The sequence below is a fragment of the Tachypleus tridentatus genome, chromosome 12 (assembly GCF_004210375.1).
Source record: "Tachypleus tridentatus isolate NWPU-2018 chromosome 12, ASM421037v1, whole genome shotgun sequence".
In the NCBI taxonomy this organism is placed as follows: domain Eukaryota; kingdom Metazoa; phylum Arthropoda; class Merostomata; order Xiphosura; family Limulidae; genus Tachypleus; species Tachypleus tridentatus.
Window position 1 is genome coordinate 130,126,377 of NC_134836.1, and position 26,322 is coordinate 130,152,698.

Consider the following 26,322-nt stretch of genomic DNA (forward strand, 5'->3'; position numbering starts at 1 on the left):
TAGGTCTATGTTTGTGTTTCATGAATCGTCGTTTGGTGAATAATTCACTAATATCAACATAAATAAAGAACAATAAATTTACATCAACATAAATAAAGAATAATAGATTTACTTTATGATTTGTTTCTAAATTTGACTATAGAGTGTTTACAGTAAAAAATCCCAGGATGAAGTTATTTTTAAAATCCCAGGTAGAGCTAGTCAGTGATTGGCCTAAAGTCAGAAGAAACCTGGGGCCTTCTTTAAGGACGTTAACGCCCTCAACTATCGAACCTGTTATCTTTTAATAGTGATAACATGATCGAGAAAGACCTTCACGCTGATTGGCTGACAGAGGTTAGCAGTCAAATCGAAGAGAAAGTTGATAACGTGACTGTGACATTTGAACTGACGAGAAGCAGGTAAAAGCTGTCGTTCATTTGCTAACAGTGTCTCTGGTCGTGTAGTCACAACAAACATGACGAAATCATGGGGTTTTTTAAACGAAGAGGAGTGTAAGAACTATTACCAAACTATTATTGTTAACGGTAAGTAGTTTTAATAGTATTATAAATCATGTATTTAAGAAACTATTGTTGTTAATTGTAAGTAGTTTTAATAGTGTTATAAATAATTTACTTAACAAACTATTGTTGTAAAGTGAATGTAGTTTTAATAGCATTGTAAATCATGAATTTAACTATTGTTATTAATGGTAAGTTATTTTAATAGTATTATGAATCATGTATTTAACAAACTATTGTTGGTTATTGTAAATAGTTTTGATAGTATCATAAATCATGTATTTAACAAACTATTGTTATTAATGGTAAGTTATTTTAATAGTATTATGAATCATGTATTTAACAAACTGTTGTTGGTTATTGTAAATAGTTTTGATAGTATTATAAATCATGTATTTAACAAACTATATTTGTTAATTGTAAGTAGTTTTAATAGTATTATAAATCATGTATTTAACATAATATTGTTGTTAACGGTAAGTTGTTTTAAGAATATTATAAAACATGTAATTATTGAATTTTCCTCTTGCATGCTACCTGCACCATCTGTAGGATAGAAGTGGAACATAATTAAAGAAAAGAGAAACGAGACTGACTTACATATTTATCAAACTTTTTTATCTAATGTCGTGTTTTAGACGGCTTTCAAATGAACAAGTAGAATAGCGAGTATACGTATGTTATCAATGTTTGTCGCGTAATATGTTGGTTCGTTTCATTTATCTGTATCAATGCCCAAACCGTCATATAAAAGAAACTGAAGATGAATTTATTACAATAATATGTGAAACTCCTCATATGTACTGAAAAGGAATTTTACTCAGTACACACTGGTTTGAATATCAGTATTGACTGGCACATTGTTTATAAAAGTAAAAACATTTTCTTTAATACTGATCCAGGGTCTCATCTCGTGAATGATCACCTTTTTTAATACTGATCCAGGGTCTCATCTCGTGAATGATCACCTTTTTTAATACTGATCCAGGGTCTCATCTCGTGAATGATCACCTTTTTTAATACTGATCCAGGGTCTCATCTTGTGAATGATTATCTTCTTTAATATCCATCCAGTATCTCATCTTGTGAATGATCACATTCCTTAATATTGATCCAGGGTCTTATCTTGTGAATGATCAACTTCTTTAATATTCATCCAAAGTCCATTCTTCTGAATGATCACCTTTTCTAATATTGATCCAGGATCTCATCTCGTGAATGATCACCTTTTTTAATACTGATCCAGGGTCTCATCTTGTGAATGATTATCTTCTTTAATATCCATCCAGTATCTCATCTTGTGAATGATCACATTCCTTAATATTGATCCAGGGTCTTATCTTGTGAATGATCAACTTCTTTAATATTCATCCAAAGTCATTCTTCTGAATGATCACCTTTTCTAATATTGATCCAGGATCTCATCTCGTGAATGATCACCTTTTTTAATACTGATCCAGGGTCTCATCTCGTGAATGATCACCTTTTTTAATACTGATCCAGGGTCTCATCTTGTGAATGATTATCTTCCTTAATATCCATCCAGTATCTCATCTTGTGAATGATCACATTCCTTAATATTGATCCAGGGTCTTATCTTGTGAATGATCAACTTCTTTAATATTCATCCAAAGTCCATTCTTCTGAATGATCACCTTTTCTAATATTGATCCAGGATCTCATCTTGTGAATGATCACCTTCTTTGATATTGCTCCAGATTCTCATCTTATGAATGATCACCTTTTTTAATACTGATCCAGGGTCTCATCTTGTGAATGATCATCTTCTTTAATATCCATCCAGTATCTCATCTTGTGAATGATCACATTCCTTAATATTGATCCAGGGTCTTATCTTGTGAATGATCAACTTCTTTAATATTCATCCAAAGTCAATTCTTCTGAATGATCACCTTTTCTAATATTGATCCAGGATCTCATCTTGTGAATGATCACCTTCTTTGATATTGCTCCAGATTCTCATCTTATGAATGATCACATTCCTTAATATTGATCCAGGGTCTTATCTTGTGAATGATCAACTTCTTTAATATTCATCCAAAGTCCATTCTTCTGAATGATCACCTTTTCTAATATTGATCCAGGATCTCATCTTGTGAATGATCACCTTCTTTGATATTGCTCCAGATTCTCATCTTATGAATGGTCACCTTCTTTAATATTGATCCAGGGTCTCATCATAACCAACCTTTCTTTTGTTCGTCATTAACCCTCTCTGAGATCTTCAACCAATCAGAGTAGAGAACAGTGTCACATCCTGTTAAGGCAATGTTAAAATCGATGTCACAACCTGTTAACGTGTTAAAAACAATGTCACGACCTGTTAGGGTATGTTAAATTACACTTGACTTTATGGGGATCTTAGGCTAGCATTGTCTTTCATTCACATTGACGTTACGTTGGATCAATATAGCATTGCATGGACAAGAACTAAAATAAAACGGTGACCGCAATTCAGAAAGTTTATCCCCAAATTTAAAGAAAGACTGTTAGATTTAAATAGACATTTCAACTAAATTTTTTGTATACACACCTTTAATAACAAGTTTTTTGTTGTTGTTTTCTAAATGAAAAATCTAAGTAGGTTTAGCTATTGAACTTGACAAATGGAACCAAACGAGAAAGTTATGAAAGTGAGCACATTACTTGATCGACTAATAATGACATAGCAGACTAAGTCGTCACAACGTTATATGGAAAATAAATTTTTTACATTACTGGCTTCATCACTGAGAAAACGAACACCACTAAATTTCTCATCATAATTGTTACTCTAATGTAAAATATTTATAAACACTAGTATTTTAAAGTGAAAGGTGAGATTCTATTCAAACACCATCTTTTGATAGACAATTTGGGAAGTCAGTAATTTAGGGATTCTATTCTACATGTAAAGTTGAGACGACTCAGTCTGTTATGTGATCATTAGCTGGATCAAGAAACATGTTCACTTCCATCACTATCTTCTTTGGTTTCGTTTTTCAAATTCAGTAGCCAGTCTTCCATAGCTCTTTTATTTAGCGATAAAAATTTTCTTAATACTTGCTTGTTTACTTTTATTTGTATAAGATGGCGTACATTTGTCACTATGTTACAGAGTACATTCTAATTTTTATAAATTATGCATAGAATAATAATCAAATTGGTAGTCAGAGATCGTGAAGTCTGCTTTGCTTTATCAAATAATTACTGCTAGAACTAGGTAGATCCTAGGCTTATTGAAAGATTATAGTGATAAACGAAAATTAAAAATTCTCAGTTTTGGCTATTTGCCAGTTTTCTATTTTGGGACGCTCTGATTAACTGAAAAGCGGCATATATACGGGAGATAGAGCTACTCTATCAGATAACTCTTCAAATCTAGCTTCTGATGATCTGTAGAGGTGGAATTTAGATAATTTTTATATTGCTTTAATACAGGTGTTTATGCCCTCTATACATGGATACTGCTAGTGCGCTCTACGATATTCGTTAGCTGATTTTAACACTTAACGATTATTTATCCAAATACGTTAGTAGGATAACATACATAGTATGAAATTGCGTAAAGACAAGTGGGACGTCTTTTATAAAGTTTAAAATGACAAATAATGACCTTATACGAAGCTAAGCATCTTATAACTCCACTTAAATATATATACATATTTATACTTCTATATACAGAAAGTTTTAAAAACCTCATAATAATATGGATTAATGAACGGATGAAATGCAAAATATTAACTTTTGTTTTGATCTAGTATAATAGATACGTTTATCAACTGATTATAATCTTAATTGATTTATCTTTGTGTCATTTTAATTTACTTGTGTACAATTTCCAGCGAGTCGTAGCTATTGCGAGGCTGTTTGGGACAGGTTTTGTGCTGGCCTCCGATCAAAGCAGACAGTTCAATACTTTTGTCTTGTCCCCCACTGAAGGGCCTTATCACTTCAAGTAAGTCGTTAACATTTTGTTTTATTAACATTACACTGTGTCTTGAACCACACTGAAGGGTCTTATCACTTCAAGTAAGTCGTTAGCATTTGGTTTTTTTAATATTACACTGTGTCTTGTCCCCCACTTCAAGTAAGTCGTTAACATTTTGTTTTATTAACATTACACTGTGTCTTGTCCTCCACTGAAGGGTCTTATCACTTCAAGTAAGTCGTTAACATTTTGTTTTATTAACATTACACTGTACACAACAATGCTGGTTTGAAACAGTTATTGTTTTACAACGATATAGTTTTCTTTAGCCAAGGAGTAAGGATGTTGTTCGATGAAACACATCGGTGTGAAGCTAGGGGTGACGGTGTTATTCATTAAAACACATCGGTGTGAAGCTAGGGGTGACGGTGTTATTCATTGAAACACATCAGTGTGAAGCTAGGGGTGACGGTGTTATTTGATGAAACACATCGGTGTGAAGCTAGGGGTGACGGTGTTATTTATTGATAAATTTCGATTTTGATGGATAGTTGCTAGCTCACGTGTATATTATAGATCTCCATACTGTCAGACATAATGATTCTACCGCTCATGGTGCTTGACGGGAGATTTACAAGAAATCCGTAGTTTCCATGTTTACTAAACTTCTTGAATACCATAGTTTTCCCATACGTCAACGTGACGCAGACATCAGCCTGATGTAAAAATAGCTTCGTTTTATTATCACGGGCTTCGAGCCAATAATCACACTGTTGACGGTATAGATGTCTAGAACCATGTAATTTCCTGAGAATGCTTGTTTGCTAGTAACCTGAGTAGGAAAAATGAGTTATTAAATTGATTCTAAAGCCAGAAAGTCATGTTGCAATGCCAACAAGTAGCAACAGTTGTTTTCATTGTTGTCTGGAGGCGACTTCTTATTAATAACATAACACACAAACACAGAGCACTTCACTTATCCGAGACCAGTGAACAAACATGTCTTCTAACATCAATACCCACATGGCTGCTGTACAGATGTCAGTGGAATCTTTCTTTCTCGTTTTGTTTTTATGACACAATATTTTGTATATCCAAAGTGAACCGAAAGTTAACATGCAAATATTAATTATTCGAACACGATAGCAAGAAAATTTTGATATTAAAATAACGAACATGATAACAAGAAAAGTTTCATATTAAAATAACGAACATGATAACAAGAAAAGTTTCATGTTAAAATAACGAACATGATAACAAGAAAAGTTTCATGTTAAAATAACGAACACGATAACAAGAAAAGTTTCATGTTAAAATAACGAACATGATAACAAGAAAAGTTTCATGGAAAATAACGAACACGATAACAAGAAAAGTTTCATGGAAAATAACGAACACGATAACAAGAAAAGTTTCATATTAAAATAACGAACACGATGACAAGAAAATTTTCATGTTAAAATAACGAACACGATAACAAGAAAAGTTTCATGTTAAAATAAACAACATGATAACAAGAAAAGTTTCATATTAAAATAACGAACATGATAACAAGAAAAGTTTCATGTTAAAATAACGAACACGATAACAAGAAAATTTTCATGTTAAAATAACGAACACGATAACAAGAAAAGTTTCATGTTAAAATAACGAACATGATAACAAGAAAATTTTCATATTAAAATAACGAACATGATAACAAGAAAAGTTTCATATTAAAATAACGAACACGATGACAAGAAAATTTTCATGTTAAAATAACGAACACGATAACAAGAAAAGTTTCATGTTAAAATAAACAACATGATAACAAGAAAAGTTTCATATTAAAATAACGAACATGATAACAAGAAAAGTTTCATATTAAAATAACGAACATGATAACAAGAAAAGTTTCATGTTAAAATAACGAACACGATAACAAGAAAAGTTTCATGTTAAAATAACGAACACAATGACAAGAAAAGTTTCATATTAAAATAAACAACATGATAACAAGAAAAGTTTGTTATTAAAATAATGGGCCCGACATGGCCAAGCGTGTTAAGGCGTGCGACTCTTAATCTGAGGGTCGCGGGATCGCATCCCCGATGCGCCAAACATGCTCGCCCTCCCAGCCGTGGGGGCGTTATAATGTGACGGTCAATCCCACTATTCGTTGGTAAAAGAGTAGCCCAAGAGTTGGCGGTGGGTGGTGATGACTAGCTGCTTTCCCTCTAGTCTTACACTGCTCAATTAGGGACGGCGAGCACAGATAGCCCTCGAGTAGCTTTGTGCGAAATTCCAAAAAACAAACAAACAAAACAATTAAAGTAATAAACATTACAATAAGAAAAGTTTGTTATTAAAATAAACAACATGATAACAAAAAACGTTGATGTTATATTAATGCTTTTAGTAAGGTGAAAACACTAAGGGTAAAATATATTGAGTTGCTGACAAAACATGAAACCTATAATCAAGCTGAAAAAATAATATTGTTTATGATTTAGTAAATTCATAAGGCTTACTATTGAACAAGTCTAGCATAGGGAATATCACTGTTAGATTTGGTAGATTTATAGGCTAATTATTAAACAATCCTAACATAGACAAAATTCTGGTTAATTTATATCGTGAGTTTTAACTGTGCTGACGTATTGTTTGCATCTCTCTGCTCGTCTCGACTCTCTTCAACCACATTTACGTCAAAAAAACCTTCGAGCTGATGTGAATGGGGTGCTGAACCTCTCGCCGCAGTCTTCGATCTCTCCCCGTCTCGCGGGCTTCCTTCGCAGCTGGTTCCGATGCTCCTCAAATAGTCACACAAATATATTAATTTCAGGGTCATCTGCGACCACCACTCCAGACTAATAAATAACTAGCCACTTTAGTTCAGTTCACCAGTCTCGTAATCCGTTGACAAATTTACTTTCGCCGCGCGTGGGGTGAAGAGAAACAGTAGTTTCTGACCGTCCCTGGTTATTTTTCGTTATCATTTCGGAATATCACTGTTAGATTTGGTAGATTCATAAGGTTTACTATCAACAAGCCTAACATAGGGAATATCACTGTTAGATTTGGTAGATTCGTAAGGCTTACTATTAAACAAGCCTAACATAAGGAATGTCACTGTTAGATTTGGTAGATTCGTAAGGTTTACTATTAAATAAGCCTAACATAGGGAATATCACTGTTATTTACTAATACTATCAGCTGTATATAACTTTCAACACAATCATCACATTCTGTGTTCTAATACATTGTCACTTATGTATTTTCTTGTTGGAAAACCTCTTTTATAATGTAGGGTTTGCGACTCGTAGGTGTAACAGTGACGGTCATTGGGCAGCCCGAGAACTACAAAATGCGGACACGTCAGGAATTGGCTGGACAAACTATTCTGCTTGCTTTACTGACCAAGTTCGATACCTTTTGGATAAACTACATAGTAGTTCTAAAGAAGACGTAGAGGTAAGAAAAAAATGAATATTGTACAGTAGTTTTACAAGAAATAGGATATCGTCATTTCCAGCGAAATGATAAAATAAGTTTTATCTTTAAGGTCATATTACAAAATTAGTAAGGTTTGTTGCATTTTAAAATGAACATTCTTAGTGTAATATCCTGTCTGATCCATAAAGTAACAGTCGATTCGCGTGATTAAGGTAAATATAGAGAAAGAGAATACACTTGTTATTTTAAAAAATTTCAGAGGAAACTCCAGCTAGCTGAAGGAACTCGTATAATGGAAATAATCTGTCTTCTTATATCGTTGGTGGCGCTGCTGGCATCCATATTCATCTTTGCGCGGTTCCGGTAAGAGAAAATGTCGGTATAGATGAACAGCGATCACAGGATAAAAATTGAAAGAATAGTATACTTTGAAAGAGATGAGTATAACAAAGAATAAACGGCTGGCAATTTAATATCCACAGTAACTTATTTGTTTCTATGATTAATTCGTGATAACTTCTATTCTACTACTACTACTAATTTCTAATTCTTAAATACATACGGGGTTTTAAAGTTAAATATGACGTCGGCGACATCCTCGTCCTTCTGGTAAGTGTCGAGAAACTATTATTTCATTGTTATTTTTAAACTTAATATTTTAAATTTCTCGATAATTAACAAACAGTTATTAAAACTGCACAATTTATTGAAATTTAGAGCTTGTAAGAAGAAGTTAAAATAATAAATTTATAACAGCCTTCATTAATATCAACTGGAGCTCAAACTGTTTATGATATGCTTACTAAAGAGGTGTTATGTGGAACAATGGAAGTTGTAATTATGTTATTATAGGTATCAAAACCTAGCAGTTCTACTGAGTAATTAGTATAAACTTAGTGTTTAGCATGCTTCAGTGGTTGTATATTAATATAGTTATGTCTGTCTTGAGCCAGTTGTTGTGCGTGTGCATGCGTACACACACACGTATATATTGCTATGACTAATACAATGAAGGATTACTTACTGAATTAAACAGCCATGCCAAAAAATAATACATTATTTTAATGGTTTATAAAGGGAGATGTTACGATTTGTGTTTTTATTTCTCAAAACTATGGTTCACATCTCGTTAAGGTAGAGAAATAATATGTAAACTTGGTTAAATTATTCTGAGTAAAGATATTGTGGTTGAACTTGTTGTGTCGAGCGACTTCTGTGTTAAGTTACTTGTTATGTGTTAAACTATTTTTATGTGATAGCTTAGTTATACGTGTCAAGCTACTTATGTGCTAAGTTACTTGTTATGTGTCAAACTTTTTATGTGTTAACTTGGTTATTATGTGTCAAGCTACTAAAGTGTTATTTCTAAGTCTACTTATTACACGTAATTACATCTTTTGTTGATTATTTGTTGTTAATATATCTTTTGAATTCTCTTTTCTAAAATCGTTTCGTCTTTGGAACAGCTCTCTTCGGAACAGACGGAATACAATTCACAAATATCTATTTCTGGCAATGTCTACTCAGGTATTGGTGCGCCTGGTACTCTACATTGATCAGTGGATCTCTCGTGGAGCGGTAAGGGATAACGGTAATGTCGCTAGAGGTCACTTCAGTATAGAAACAACGGTAAGTAAACCACCTGAATTAAACGTTAATTATTTTTTTCCTGAATCACGTGCAGCCACGAAAACAAGTCGAAGGTCCTCGTTTCAAGCTGTAATAACCCTAAACATATTCCACACGATCAGCTGTGGGCAGGATATTGTTAGATACAGAACAGTCTTTAGTGTAAACATTATACTTCAGTTTGTGAGTTAATATTTAATAATTGTTTACTTATTAAAAGTAGTTATTTTATATGTTATAATTATGACATATGGTTGTGTAACTCGTTACTAGTTCTACGTTGTGTATGTAGTTCAGTTGTTGTGTACTGTTGATGTGAATTTATTGGTATTTTTGTTATCACCTTAAATGAATATTAGTGATTACAGCATTGCTCACGTAGTCTACAGAAGATTTGAGGCCTCAGTGGACGAACGTAGGCGAACAAAAATTAAGTAGAACTAAATGAGAAGAGAAAAAGCGAAGTGCAGGAAATTATTTAAGGAAATGAAACATGAAATCATGCGGTGTATAAGTGGTTCTCTCTAAGATGTGATATTTTAAAAAGCGAGTTTCACAGTTTAACAGAGACTAGGAGATTAATTTATCTTGTTAAAACATATTCTAAAGTAACTGAACCCATCTGTACTGACTTTAATGAAAATGAGACAATAATTTAAAGTACTAGATGTAACTATGGTTACCCACGGTGTAACGTAAGCGAATGAATCATTGATTGTTTGTTTGTTTGTTTTCTGGAATTTCGCACAAAGCTACTCGAGGGCTATCTGTGCTAGCCGTCCCTAATTTAGCAGTGTAAGACTAGAGGGAAGGCAGCTAGTCATCACCACCCACCGCCAACTCTTGGGCTACTCTTTTACCAACGAATAGTGGGGTTGACCGTCACATTATAACGCCCCCACAGCTGGGAGGGCGAGCATGTTTAGCGCGACGCGGGCGCGAACCCGCGACCCTCGGATTACGAGTCGCACGCCTTACGCGCTCGGAAATCATTGATAAAATGAAGAAAAATAATTCGTCTTGTCGATTGGATTCCAAGCTAACTGAATCATCCTGGGTGAGCTTTTGACAACGAAAGAAAATTAGTTAGTTTTAGATACAAGTGTGATATCTGATACTGTAAAGAATTTTTGAACACACGTTTGACTTGTTTTGAATATATTATTTTGAAGCAAGCACATTGTGTGCTGTCAGTTTATTGTTCGAATTTATCGCTAGCAAATCACAGGCATCTGCTGTAAAAGAATTCTCATGCAAACATATAATGAAACCTCGACAACTATAAAGGTAACACTTAACAAAATCAGTCTGTTGAAGATCAGGTGGTTCGGGCGCTTGACTTGCAATTTGAGGATCTCGGGTCCTAATCCCTATCCCATCAAATATGCTCGCCCTTTCAGCTTTGGGTGCGTTATAAAGTGACGATTAATCCCACTATTTGTTGGTAAAACAGTAGTCCAAGAGTCGGCGTAGGTGGTGATGATTTGTTTGTTTTGTTTTTTTTAATTTCGCGCAAAGCTACTCGAGAGCTATCTGCGCTAGCCGTCCCTAATTTAGCAGTGTAAGACTAGAGGGAAGATAGCCAGTCATCACCACCCACCGCCAACTCTTGGGCTACTCTTTTATTAACGAATAGTGTGATTGACCGTCACATTATAACGCCCCCACAGCTGAAAGGGCGAACATGTTTGGTGCAACCGGGATTCGAACCCGTGACCCTCGGATTACGAGTCGAACGCCTTAACGCGCTTGGCCATGCTGGGCCATAAGGGTGGTAATGATGACTAGCTGCCTTCTGTGTAGTCTTTCACCATTAAATGATGACTAGCTGCCTTCTGTGTAGTCTTTCACCACTAAATGATGACTAGCTGCCTTCTGTGTATTCTTTCACCACTAAATGATGACTAGCTGCCTTCTGTGTAGTCTTTCACCATTAAATGATGACTGGCTGCCTTCTGTGTACTCTTTCACCATTAAATGATGAATAGCTGCCTTCTGTGTACTCTTTAACCACTAAATGATGACTAGCTGCCTTCTGTGTAGTCTTTCACCACTAAATGATGACTAGCTGCCTTCTGTGTAGTCTTTCACCACTAAATGATGACTGGCTGCCTTCTGTGTAGTCTTTCACCATTAAATGATGACTGGCTGCCTTCTGTGTAGTCTTTCACAGATTAAATGATGACTGGCTGCCTTCTGTGTAGTCTTTCACCATTAAATGATGACTGGCTGCCTTCTGTGTAGTCTTTCATCATTAAATGATGACTGGCTGCCTTCTGTGTAGTCTTTCACCATTAAATGATGACTGGCTGCCTTCTGTGTAGTCTTTCACCATTAAATGATGACTGGCTGCCTTCTGTGTAGTCTTTCACCATTAAATGATGACTAGCTGCCTTCTGTGTAGTCTTTCACCATTAAATGATGACTGGCTGCCTTCTGTGTAGTCTTTCATCATTAAATGATGACTGGCTGCCTTCTGTGTAGTCTTTCACCATTAAATGATGACTGGCTGCCTTCTGTGTAGTCTTTCACCACTAAATGATGACTAGCTGCCTTCTGTGTAGTCTTTCACCACTAAATGATGACTAGCTGTCTTCTGTGTAGTCTTTCACCACTAAATGATGACTAGCTGCCTTCTGTGTAGTCTTTCATCATTAAATGATGACTAGCTGCCTTCTGTGTAGTCTTTCACCACTAAATGATGACTAGCTGTCTTCTGTGTAGTCTTTCACCACTAAATGATGACTAGCTGTCTTCTGTGTAGTCTTTCACCACTAAATGATGACTGGCTGCCTTCTGTGTAGTCTTTCATCATTAAATGATGACTAGCTGTCTTCTGTGTAGTCTTTCACCACTAAATGATGACTAGCTGCCTTCTGTGTAGTCTTTCATCATTAAATGATGACTGGCTGCCTTCTGTGTAGTCTTTCACCACTAAATGATGACTAGCTGCCTTCTGTGTAGTCTTTCACCATTAAATGATGACTGGCTGCCTTCTGTGTAGTCTTTCACAACTAAATTAGGGACAGTTAGCGCAGATAGTCCTCGTATAGTTTTGCGCAAAAATTTAAATCAAACCAACTAGTCGAACAAAGCTTAACTTGTGTAAAGTTATCAAGTGAGATTTAGTTTCACAGCCCCTATGAAGGGTGAGGAGCTTAATGGCAGCCAGAGTCTCTTATTTCGGTTATCTGATGACGTCAAAATGAATGTTGACAAAGAAAAGTATTTTAAGTGTAGAAGAATGTCGTGTCACAAAGTCAGGCTAATGAAGTCCTGCACAACGCCATGTTGTGATAACTTATTTTTAAATTTACGTATGTCCTTGGGCATTCTACAACAGATATACCTTCTGATTTTGTTACAGTTTGTTTTCCATGCTATAGTACTCACCAATAACACAACTAACAAAGCGTATTTATTTGTCTTCATTGTATTATAATGTTGTTTATAAGGTTTTCGACTTCCTAACATTTGGTCCCAATTTTATTACGACCTTGATCAATATTTCTATCAACTCATGTAACATATTTTAACATTTTTTAAAAAATACCGTAATATCCTTCCATAAATTTTAAATTAGTTTGTTACAAATATAAAATATATATTATAATAGTAATAAATAATATTGATATAGATTATTAGATCTCAGTAAAAAGTCTGTCTATACCATCCCGTGTGAAGTATAATTAGGAACATTTGGCAAACAAACAGTAAATCAGTTACTTTGTTCTATAAATTTTAAATCAAACAACTGAAAACATCTTAAAACGTTTAGATGTTGGAGGAACTTTAACATGCGTTTTTTTTTTTTACTCGTATCCAACAGCCCGTGTTGTGTGAATCTTTTTACGTACTCCTAGAATACACACGAACGGCTGTTTTTACGTGGATGCTACTAGAGGGCGTTCAAATTCACACTCACATAGTTGTGGTTTTCCCAGACAATGTCAAGTTTCGTGTCTACCATGCTATTGGATGGGGTAAGTCGTTTTCTTATTACCATAAAATAACGTTGAGTTTTATGGAGAAGTGTCTTGTATCTAACATTCATTACAAATCAGAATTCTTTAAAAATCAGTATCGTGCTAATCTTAGCAGTATTGTTTAAAATTATTGGATTGCTTACATTCCTAACAAACCAGACTGGGAATGTATGGTGCTTCCAAATGTCTTATATTTCAACAACAGTCCATAAGAATTTCAAAATAAGCAACGTTGAGACTATTGATTTATTCTTGTGAATTATTTACCTGGATGAACTATTTAAAATTCGGTTTAGACATATTTCTTTTTGGCTACGATGAATAATTGAAATTTAAAACATCTAATTAATTTAACTAGTAAACTATGCTGTGCACAGTATGTAAAAGTAATTGTATATGTTAATAGTATATGTAAGACGTAAAACAATTTATTATCAGGTTTAAAGTTTCTCTTTGTTTTTATCTTTTCCTTTCAGGGTTTCCTCTAATTCTGGTTGGTACGTGGACTGTTGTCATGGTTACATATCATTCAGAAACTGTGTACGTTCATTCTCCTTCTTGTTGATCCAATATCTTTCGACTAAGATACTTTTCACTAACTATTTGTCTACAATAAACTATTATAAACATTTATTTTAGAAAAAATAAATGTGTTTCACAGAAATACTTAAAATGCAAGTGTAAAAGTGCTGTTTCCACATAGTGTATAAATGTCTCCCGATTGTCGTTCTGGTCGTGGCTACAGATACATGATCCAAAGCTGTGTGAGCTCGATAACAGATATAAAGTATTTTTCAAGCTCAAAATACTAAATACAAAACATCAAAGATATGTCATGATAAAACTAATTTAATCAAAATGTTTTTACTTATTGTTTTATCAAACAATTCAATCATTCTGTAACAACTACTGAATTATTAGTAACAGCTAATTGTTAAGATAATTATATATCTTCTATAATTTTTCAGCTGTTGGTGGGGTTATCCATTTAACTCGTATTTCTGGATCCTCGAAGGTCCAAGAGTTTTCTGTATTTTGGTAAGTGATTAACAAATTGTAACATAAAATACATTTGGAACAATACTATAATATATATAGAATCCCCTTGAAAAATTAAATTATATGACTCTAATAGAAAGGAACAGTAAAAAACTTTATACGTGTTTGTTGTGAATTTCGTTCAAAGCTACACGAGGGCTATCTGCGCTAGCCGTCCCTAATTTAGCAGTGTAAGACTAGAGGGAAAGTCGTCACCACTCATCGCCAACTCTTTTATAAACCAATAGTGAGATTAACCGTCACATTATAACGACCCCCACGGCTGAAAGGGCGAGCATTTTTCGTATGACGGGGATTCGAACCCGCGACCCTGACATTACGAGTAGAGTGCCGTAACCACCTGGCCATACTGATAGGAACAGTAAAACTACCTTATAATGATAGGAACAGTAAAACGACCTTATAATCATAGGAACAGTAAAACTACCTTATAATGATAGGAACAGTAAAACTACCTTATAATCATAGGAACAGTAAAACTACCTTATAATGATAGGAACAGTAAAACTACCTTATAATCATAGGAACAGTAAAACTACCTTATAATGATAGGAACAGTAAAACTACCTTATAATCATAGGAACAGTAAAACTACCTTATAATGATAGGAACAGTAAAACTACCTTATAATCATAGGAACAGTAAAACGACCTTATAATGATAGGAACAGTAAAACGACCTTATAATGATAGGAACAGTAAAACGGCCTTATAATCATAGGAACAGTAAAACTACCTTATAATGATAGGAACAGTAAAACTACCTTATAATGATAGGAACAGTAAAACGACCTTATAATGATAGGAACAGTAAAACGACCTTATAATGATAGGAACAGTAAAACGACCTTATAATCATAGGAACAGTAAAACTATCTTATGATGATAGGAACAGTAAAACGATTTTATAATGATAGGAACAGTAAAGCGACCTTATAATCATAGGAACAGTAAAACTACCTTATAATCATAGGAACAGTAAAACGACCTTATAATCATAGGAACAGTAAAACTACCTTATAATGATAGGAACAGTAAAACGACCTTATAATGATATGAACAGTAAAACTACCTTATAATCATAGGAACAGTAAAACTACCTTATAATGATAGGAACAGTAAAACGACCTTATAATCATAGGAACAGTAAAACGACCTTATAATCATAGGAACAGTAAAACGACCTTATAATGATAGGAACAGTAAAGCGGCCTTATAATGATAGGAACAGTAAAACGACCTTATAATCATAGGAACAGTAAAACGACCTTATAATGATAGGAACAGTAAAACGGCCTTATAATCATAGGAACAGTAAAACGACCTTATAATGATAGGAACAGTAAAACTACCTTATAATCATAGGAACAGTAAAACTACCTTATAATCATAGGAACAGTAAAACTACCTTATAATGATAGGAACAGTAAAACTACCTTATAATGATAGGAACAGTAAAACTACCTTATAATGATAGGAACAGTAAAACTACCTTATAATCATAGGAACAGTAAAACGACCTTATAATGATAGGAACAGTAAAACGACCTTATAATCATAGGAACAGTAAAACTACCTTATAATAATAGGAACAGTAAAACTACCTTATAATGATAGGAACAGTAAAACTACCTTATAATGATAGGAACAGTAAAACTACCTTATAATGATAGGAACAGTAAAACGACCTTATAATGATAGGAACAGTAAAACTACCTTATAATGATAGGAACAGTAAAACGACCCTATAATGATAGGAACAGTAAAACGACCTTATAATCATAGGAACAGTAAAACTACCTTATAATCATAGGAACAGTAAAACGACCTTATAATGATAGGAACAGTAAAACGATTTTATAATGATAGGAACAGTAAAGCGACCTTATAATCATAGGAACAGTAAAACTACCTTATAATGATAGGAACAGTAAAACTACCTTATAATCATAGGAACAGTAAAACGACCTTATAATGATAGGAACAGTAAAACGACCTTATAATGATAGGAACAGTAAAACGGCCTTATAATCATAGGAACAGTAAAACTACCTTATAATGATAGAACAGTAAAACTACCTTATAATGATAGGAACAGTAAAACGACCTTATAATGATAGGAACAGTAAAACGACCTTATAATGATAGGAACAGTAAAACGGCCTTATAATCATAGGAACAGTAAAACTACCTTATAATGATAGGAACAGTAAAACTACCTTATAATGATAGGAACAGTAAAACGACCTTATAATGATAGGAACAGTAAAACGACCTTATAATGATAGGAACAGTAAAACGACCTTATAATCATAGGAACAGTAAAACTATCTTATGATGATAGGAACAGTAAAACGATTTTATAATGATAGGAACAGTAAAGCGACCTTATAATCATAGGAACAGTAAAACTACCTTATAATCATAGGAACAGTAAAACTACCTTATAATCATAGGAACAGTAAAACGACCTTATAATCATAGGAACAGTAAAACTACCTTATAATGATAGGAACAGTAAAACGACCTTATAATGATATGAACAGTAAAACTACCTTATAATCATAGGAACAGTAAAACTACCTTATAATGATAGGAACAGTAAAACGACCTTATAATCATAGGAACAGTAAAACGACCTTATAATCATAGGAACAGTAAAACGACCTTATAATGATAGGAACAGTAAAGCGGCCTTATAATGATAGGAACAGTAAAACGACCTTATAATCATAGGAACAGTAAAACGACCTTATAATGATAGGAACAGTAAAACGGCCTTATAATCATAGGAACAGTAAAACGACCTTATAATGATAGGAACAGTAAAACTACCTTATAATCATAGGAACAGTAAAACTACCTTATAATCATAGGAACAGTAAAACTACCTTATAATGATAGGAACAGTAAAACTACCTTATAATGATAGGAACAGTAAAACTACCTTATAATGATAGGAACAGTAAAACTACCTTATAATGATAGGAACAGTAAAACGACCTTATAATCATAGGAACAGTAAAACTACCTTATAATAATAGGAACAGTAAAACTACCTTATAATGATAGGAACAGTAAAACTACCTTATAATGATAGGAACAGTAAAACTACCTTATAATGATTGGAACAGTAAAACGACCTTATAATGATAGGAACAGTAAAACTACCTTATAATGATAGGAACAGTAAAACGACCCTATAATGATAGGAACAGTAAAACTACCTTATAATCATAGGAACAGTAAAACTACCTTATAATCATAGGAACAGTAAAACGACCTTATAATGATAGGAACAGTAAAACGATTTTATAATGATAGGAACAGTAAAGCGACCTTATAATCATAGGAACAGTAAAACTACCTTATAATGATAGGAACAGTAAAACTACCTTATAATGATAGGAACAGTAAAACTACCTTATAATGATAGGAACAGTAAAACGACCTTATAATGATATGAACAGTAAAACTACCTTATAATCATAGGAACAGTAAAACTACCTTATAATGATAGGAACAGTAAAACTGCCTTATAATGATAGGAACAGTAAAACGACCTTATAATCATAGGAACAGTAAAACGACCTTATAATCATAGGAACAGTAAAACTACCTTATAATGATAGGAACAGTAAAACGACCTTATAATGATAGGAACAGTAAAACGACCTTATAATGATAGGAATAGTAAAACGACCTTATAATGATAGGAACAGTAAAGCGGCCTTATAATGATAGGAACAGTAAAACGACCTTATAATCATAGGAACAGTAAAACGACCTTATAATGATAGGAACAGTAAAACGACCTTATAATGATAGGAACAGTAAAACGATTTTATAATGATAGGAACAGTAAAGCGACCTTATAATGATAGGAACAGTAAAGCGACCTTATAATGATAGGAACAGTAAAGCGACCTTATAATGATAGGAACAGTAAAACGACCTAATAATGATAGGAACAGTAAAACGACCTTATAATCATAGGAACAGTAAAACGACCTTATAATCATAGTAACAGTAAAACGACCTTATAATGATAGGAACAGTAAAACGACCTTATAATCATAGGAACAGTAAAACGACCTTATAATCATAGTAACAGTAAAACGACCTTATAATGATAGGAACAGTAAAACGACCTTATAATGATAGGAACAGTAAAACGACCTTATAATCATATGAACAGTAAAACGACCTTATAATCATAGGAACAGTAAAACTACCTTATAATCATAGGAACAGTAATTATAGCGACAGTCCAAGTTACAGTAAAGTGCTAATGTTTGATTCACAGTGGATTTTTTTTATCTACCTTGTTGTTTAAACGGCCACTAACTCGGTGTTTATAGTTCTGATTTAACAGTTATGTTAATGAATTATTTTGAACGAAACAGGCTTCGTAACAGTGACAGTGTCTAAGAAGTAGGTTTGACATTTATAATATATGAACAAATACAGAAGGTGGCGGTGGTGGCTGACACCATTTCATCACGTAACACCTCCCTCACGAAGAACTGTGATTCCTACGTTAAGGATGCCCTGATGAAGTTAGTATTCGCTGATAGGAAATTGGAATTTCTTAAGTTTGATTAGTTTTTCACGCATTAAGGCTCGTGCAGGAAATGGTACCCTAACGTTACCTAACAACAAATCTTATGATGGATGAAAAGTGTTCTCCATATTACACGAGACATTTGACGTCAACACTTTTGTTCTTAAGTTTGGTTTTTATGTTTTGTTTTTTTCTGCTTCCGTTTACCCGAAGTGAGTAAGAAATCAGTTTATTACAAACAAAGAAAAATAAGATTACGTTGTGGCGTAACAAGTAGATTCTGGTACCGAAGACAGGAAGCAAAATCTACCACTTTACTTTCAATTCAAGAAAAGGAAGAGAGTATCTCATAAAGTGGGGTTGACACCACTCATAGTTACAAATGTAACTTCAACTTCATGGTTCACCATCTTAAGTTCATGTCTTTAAACCATTATGCAGTAACACAACTACAGAACTATTTCATTTTTAAGTTTTATTTACCCATTGTATTGTTTTACACAAAAAGTCATCTGTGTATGATTCGAATATTAAGTTCCTACCGATATTATAACTACAACGATGAATACAATATAGTGTTTCTCATTTAACATTCAGTGATTAAATCAGTGGCACACTTTGTTTTAGTATCACGACTTGTGATACAGTTTGGTTCAGTACCTGTGACACAGTTTCGTTTAGTATTACGACCTGTGACACAGTTTGCATTATTATTACGACCTGTGACACAGTTTCGTTTAGTATCACGACCTGTGACACAGTTTGCATTAGTATCACGACTTTTGACACAGCTTGGTTTAGCATCAAGAGCCGTGACACAGTTTCGTTTAGTATTACGACCTGTGACACAGTTTGGTTCAGTATCACTACCTGTGACACAGTTTGGTTCAGTATCACTACCTGTGACACAGTTTTGTTTAGTATTACGACTTGTGACACAGTTTGCATTAGTATCACGACTTTTGACACAGTTTGCATTAGTATCACGACTTTTGACACAGTTTCGTTTAGTATCACTACCTGTGACACAGTTTGCATTAGTACCACGACTTTTGACACAGTTTGGTTTAGTATCACGAACTGTGACACAGTTTCGTTTAGTATGACCACTTGTGACACAGTTTCGTTAAGTATCACGACCTGTGACACAGTTTGGTTCAGTATCACTACCTGTGACACAGTTTGGTTTAGTATCACTACCTGTGACACAGTTTGGTTTAGTATCACTACCTGTGACACAGTTTGGTTTAGTATCATTACCTGTGACACAGTTTGGTTTAGTATCACTACCTGTGACACAGTTTGGTTTAGTATCATTACCTGTGACACAGTTTGGTTTAGTTACACTACTTGTGATACTGTTTTAGTATCACTACCTGTGACACGGTTTGCTTTAGTATCACTACCTGTGACACAGTTTGGTTCAGTATCACTATCTGTGACACGGTTTTGTTTAGTATGACTACCTTCGACACGGTTTTGTTTAGTATCACTACCTGTGACACAGTTTGGTTTAGTATCACTACCTTTGACACAGTTTGGTTCAGTATCACTACCTGTGACACAGTTTGATTCAGTATCACTACCTGTGACACAGTTTGGTTCAGTATCACTACCTTTGACACAGTTTGGTTCAGTATCACTACCTGTGACACAGTTTGGTTTAGTATCACTACCTGTGACACAGTTTGGTTTAGTATCACTACCTGTGACACAGTTTGGTTTAGCATCACTACCTGTGACACAGTTTGGTTTAGTATCACTACCTGTGACACAGTTTCGTTTAGTATGACCACTTGTGACACAGTTTCGTTAAGTATCACGACCTGTGACACAGTTTGGTTTAGTATCACTACCTGTGACACAGTTTGGTTTAGTATCATTACCTGTGACACAGTTTGGTTTAGTATCATTACCTGTGACACAGTTTGGTTTAGTATCACTACCTGTGACACAGTTTGGTTCAGTATCACTATCTGTGACACAATTTGTTTTAGTATCACTACTTGTGGCACTGTTTTAGTATCACTACCTGTGACACAATTTGGTTCAGTATCACTACCTGTGACACAGTTTGGTTTTGTATAACTACCTGTGACACAGTTTGGTTCAGTATCACTACCTGTGACACAGTTTGGTTTTGTATCACTACCTGTGACACAGTTTGGTTTTGTATCACTACCTGTGACACAGTTTGGTTCAGTATCACTACCTGTGACACAGTTTGGTTAAGTATCACTACCTGTGACACAGTTTGGTTTAGCATCACTACCTGTGACACAGTTTGGTTTAGTATCACTACCTGTGACACAGTTTGGTTTAGTATCACTACCTGTGACACAGTTTGGTTTAGTATCACTACCTGTGACACAGTTTGGTTCAGTATCACTACCTATGACACAGTTTGGTTTAGTTACACTACTTGTGATACTGTTTTAGTATCACTACCTGTGACACGGTTTGCTTTAGTATCACTACCTGTGACACAGTTTGGTTCAGTATCACTATCTGTGACACGGTTTTGTTTAGTATGACTACCTTTGACACGGTTTTGTTTAGTATCACTACCTGTGACACAGTTTGGTTTAGTATCACTACCTTTGACACAGTTTGGTTCAGTATCACTACCTGTGACACAGTTTGATTCAGTATCACTACCTGTGACACAGTTTGGTTCAGTATCACTACCTTTGACACAGTTTGGTTCAGTATCACTACCTGTGACACAGTTTGGTTTAGTATCACTACCTGTGACACAGTTTGGTTCAGTATCACTACCTGTGACACAGTTTGGTTTAGTATCACTAGCTGTGACACAGTTTGATTCAGTATCACTACCTAATACACAGTTTGGTTTAGTATCACTACCTAATACACAGTTTGGTTTAGTATCACTACCTTTGACACAGTTTGGTTCAGTATCACTACCTGTGACACAGTTTGGTTCAGTATCACTACCTGTGACACAGTTTGGTTCAGTATCACTACCTGTGACACAGTTTGGTTCAGTATCACTACCTTTGACACAGTTTGGTTCAGTATCACTACCTGTGACACAGTTTGGTTTAGTATCACTACCTGTGACACAGTTTGGTTCAGTATCACTACCTGTGACACAGTTTGGTTCAGTATCACTACCTGTGACACAGTTTGGTTCAGTATCACTACCTGTGACACAGTTTGGTTTAGTATCACTACCTAATACACAGTTTGGTTTAGTATCACTACCTGTGACACAGTTTGATTTAGTATCACTACCTAATACACAGTTTGGTTTAGTATCACTACCTAATACACAGTTTGGTTCAGTATCACTACCTGTGACACAGTTTGGTTTTTAGTATCACTACCTGTGACACAGTTTGGTTTAGTATCACTACCTGTGACACAGTTTGGTTTAGTATCACTACCTGTGACACAGTTTGGTTTAGTATCACTACCTGTGACACAGTTTGGTTTAGTTACACTACTTGTGACACTGTTTTAGTATCACTACCTGTGACACAGTTTGATTTAGTATCACTACCTAATACACAGTTTGGTTTAGTATCACTACCTAAGACACGGTTTGGTTTAGTATCACTAGCTGTGACACAGTTTGGTTCAGTATCACTACCTGTGACACAGTTTGATTTTACCTGTGACTCAGTTTGATTTTACCTGTGACACATTACTTTCCTTTTCCTTCTTCTTCACAGGTGAACCTGGTTGTCCTTCTCAACGTTGTTTGTATCATCTTTATGAAGGTTCACAACACAAACAATACCGAGATTCAAAAGATTAAGTAAGTTGTTTTGAGGTTTAATGTCTACCAAGCTTAAGTCATATTCCTTGAGATTCCGTGTAAAATAATTTGAAGTCTTACATTCCTAAGGTTCATCGTAAAACAGTCTTACGTGTAAAATGTGTAATAGTTTTGTGTTCCCTATGAAACAAACGTTCGTCTTAAATTCTTCATGTAGACAATAGAACAATGTTAGTCTAACATTCATGAAGTTCAGATGGGAGAATAGTCTAATTGATAGTCTAAAAAAGTAAATTTAAGGCTCTTAAACATTGATACAAAATAAACACAAGTTTGAAATGTTTGTGCTTTTACTGGAGTTATTTTAAATGGAAATCTTTGAGTTCCTTGTGAAACAGTATTATGTATGTATATCTTTCACTTTCCTGTTACAGGGTTGCAGTGAGAGCTGCTCTGTTTCTTCTGCCTTTGCTAGGCATCACTTCTGTTCTACAGGTTATCCCTGCCCCACTCGATAAATCAGCTGTGGAGTTTGGCGTATGGGCGTATTCTACCCATCTTCTGTCTTCTTCCCAGGGCTTTGTTCTTGCTCTATTATACTGTTTCATTAATCATGAGGTGAGTGTCTGTACACGAAACAGGTGAACAAATACCTGTAAGTACCTAATTAGTTCAGTTGTGATCAACTGCCTGTAAGTACCTATCTATTTCAGTTGTGATTAACTACCTGTAAGTACATAACTAGTTCAGTTGTGAACAACTACCTGTAAGTACCTAATTAGTTCAGTTGTGATCAACTGCCTGTAAGTACCTATCTATTTCAGTTGTGATTAACTACCTGTAAGTACATAACTAGTTCAGTTGTGAACAACTACCTGTAAGTACCTATCTATTTCAGTTGTGATCAACTACCTGTAAATACCTAACTAGTTCAGTTGTGAACAACTACCTGCAAGTACATAATAGTTCAATTGTGAACAACTACCTGTAAGTACATAACTAGTTCAGTTGTGATCAACTAACTATAAGTACCTATCTATTTCAGTTGTGATCAACTACCTGTAAGTACCTAACTAGTTCAGTTGTGATCAAATAACTATAAGTACATAACCAGTTCAGTTGTGATCAAATAACTATAAGTACCTAACTAGTTCAGTTATGATCAACTACCTGCAAGTACATAACTAGTTCAGTTGTGATCAGCTTCTTGTAAGTACCTATCTAGTTCAGTTATGATCAACTCTTTAATTATCTTCTCAAGGTTATAAACTCTAATAATCACAGAAAGCTTCTACATAGAGATTAAGTGAAAACTTAACGCATGATATAATGGAGTATACCAACTTGGATATACTTACAAGGCTTATTAGAGTGTAATAGTGTAGGAGTGCAGTGACTTTAAGCTTTAAGTTGTTTTCCGCGTTACCTCCAGTGATATCCAGTTAGAGGCAAATTAAAAGATTTAATTTTAAATTCATGAACTAATAGAATAATGCAAGACAGTTAGAATAACAATGATATGTATATGTACACACAATAAGAAAGTGTAACGTGTAGTAGTTATTAATGTATATCGATGTCTTTAGTATCTTAGCCTAGAGTGTAATAAAACTATCATTCAGGAGAAATCAAAACACTTGAAACTAGTTAATTATTTTAATCAGTATCAGGGTTTACCTTGTGTTTTAAAACTGTTTAAATCCACACTTGGTAGTTGTCTTAGCTTATCTCTCTTACTGTTATGTCTTTGCGTACAAGGAACTCGAACGTTGACCGTAGTATTGTTTTCGACATTTAGGTGAAAGCCGCTGTCGTTAAGTGTTGGAGATCCTTTAGGTTGACCTACACGTGGTCTGGTGAAAGAGGTAAGTAGTGTACATATATAACTTAACGTGTGACTATTGTACATATATAAGTTGACCTTCTAGTGACCTAGCTGAAGATGTGACTAGTGTACATATATAAGTTGACCTTTTCATGGCCTAGCTGAAGATGTGAATAGTGTACATATATAATTGGACCTTCTAGTGACCTAGCTGAAGATGTGACTAGTGTACATACATAAGTTGACCTTCTAGTGGCCTAGCTGAAGATGTGACTAGTGTACATATATAAGTTGACCTTCTAGTGACCTAGCTGAAGATGTGACTAGTGTACATATATAAGTTGACCTTATAGTGACCTAGCTGAAGATGTGACTAGTGTACATATATAAGTTGACCTTATAGTGACCTAGCTGAAGATGTGAATACTGTACATATATAAGTTGACCATCTAGTGACCTAGCTGAAGATGTGACTAGTGTACATATATAAGTTGACCTTCTCGTGACCAACTTGAAGAGGTGAGTAGTTTAGATATATAAGTTGACCTTCTAGTGACCTAGCTGAAGATGTGACTAGTGTACATATATAAGTTGACCTTCTTGTGACCAACTTGAAGAGGTGAGTAGTTTAGATATATAAGTTGACCTTCTCGTAGTCTGGTGAAAGAGTTGAACAGTGTACATGTAGGAAATTTAGGCTTAGTGTTTCCAAATGAAAAGATCCTAATTAATGTGGCACTGTTGCTCTACAGTTTAAGTAAGGTAACTTCTTATTTTTATTATTTTGTTTTTAAAATTTTGCGTCTGTATATCTGAAAGTAAGGTCAAAAACGTAGTAAAGAATTTTCCACTCAATCTGACACTCCTTACTAGTTTTATCAAGTCAGAAATGTACATTTACAACGTTTCATCAAAAGTTGTGTTCGAAATACGAGGTCGTTTTTAAGTATTAACTACTGGCTTTTTACACTCTTTCATTTTATCTTTAGCTGGTTTTAAGTTTTAAAGACCTCGGAAGATCATGCACTTGTAGATACAACATAAGGGTCACAGCAAACCACACGTACTCCGACCATTTCTATATGGCAATATCCACATACGTTTCGTGTGCTGGATATGACATTGTTAATGTTTTCTGTTACATAGACCTTTAAATCAGGGGCTTACAAACATTTTAGACCTGCGGAGCTTCACATTAGAAAGAAAAATATTTACACTAAAAATAGAAACAATTGGTCACTAGCATCAGATAAAGATTACTTCAATAGAAACAATCAATCACTAACACCAGATAAAGTTTACTTCAATAGAAACAATTGGTCACTAGCATCAGATAAAGTTTACTTTAATAGAAACAATTGGTCACTAACACCAGATAAAGTTTACTTCAATGGAAACAATTGGTCACTAGCATCAGATAAAGTTTACTTCAATAGAAACAATTATTCACTAGCATCAGATAAAGTTTACTTCAATTGAAACAATTGGTCACTAGCATCAGATAAAGTTTACTTCAAGAAAAACAATTGGTCACTAACATCAGATAAAGTTTACCTCAATAAAAACAATTGGGCACTAACATCAGATAAAGTTTACTTCAATAGAAGCAATTGGTTACTAACACCAGATAAAGTTTACTTCAATAG

The 26,322-nt window shown here is 34.4% G+C and overlaps 1 protein-coding gene across 2 annotated transcripts in view; it reads left to right on the forward strand.

Moving 5' to 3' along the window:
• Positions 1-200: 200 nt before the first annotated feature.
• LOC143234690 (PDF receptor-like) overlaps positions 201-26,322 on the forward strand; it is a 33,816-nt gene continuing 7,694 nt past the window's right edge. The window contains exons 1-11 of one of the 2 annotated variants that reach the window (XM_076472247.1): positions 201-527; positions 4,349-4,461; positions 7,724-7,887; positions 8,129-8,232; positions 9,336-9,498; positions 13,328-13,481; positions 13,961-14,024; positions 14,453-14,522; positions 22,805-22,890; positions 23,286-23,469; positions 24,650-24,716. In XM_076472247.1, the coding sequence (XP_076328362.1) occupies positions 8,162-8,232; positions 9,336-9,498; positions 13,328-13,481; positions 13,961-14,024; positions 14,453-14,522; positions 22,805-22,890; positions 23,286-23,469; positions 24,650-24,716 (859 nt within the window). In that variant the 5' untranslated portion in view covers positions 201-527; positions 4,349-4,461; positions 7,724-7,887; positions 8,129-8,161. Of the gene's footprint in view, positions 528-4,348; positions 4,462-7,723; positions 7,888-8,128; positions 8,479-9,335; positions 9,499-13,327; positions 13,482-13,960; positions 14,025-14,452; positions 14,523-22,804; positions 22,891-23,285; positions 23,470-24,649; positions 24,717-26,322 lie in introns of those variants that run through there. The other variant, XM_076472248.1, reaches the window with a different exon arrangement.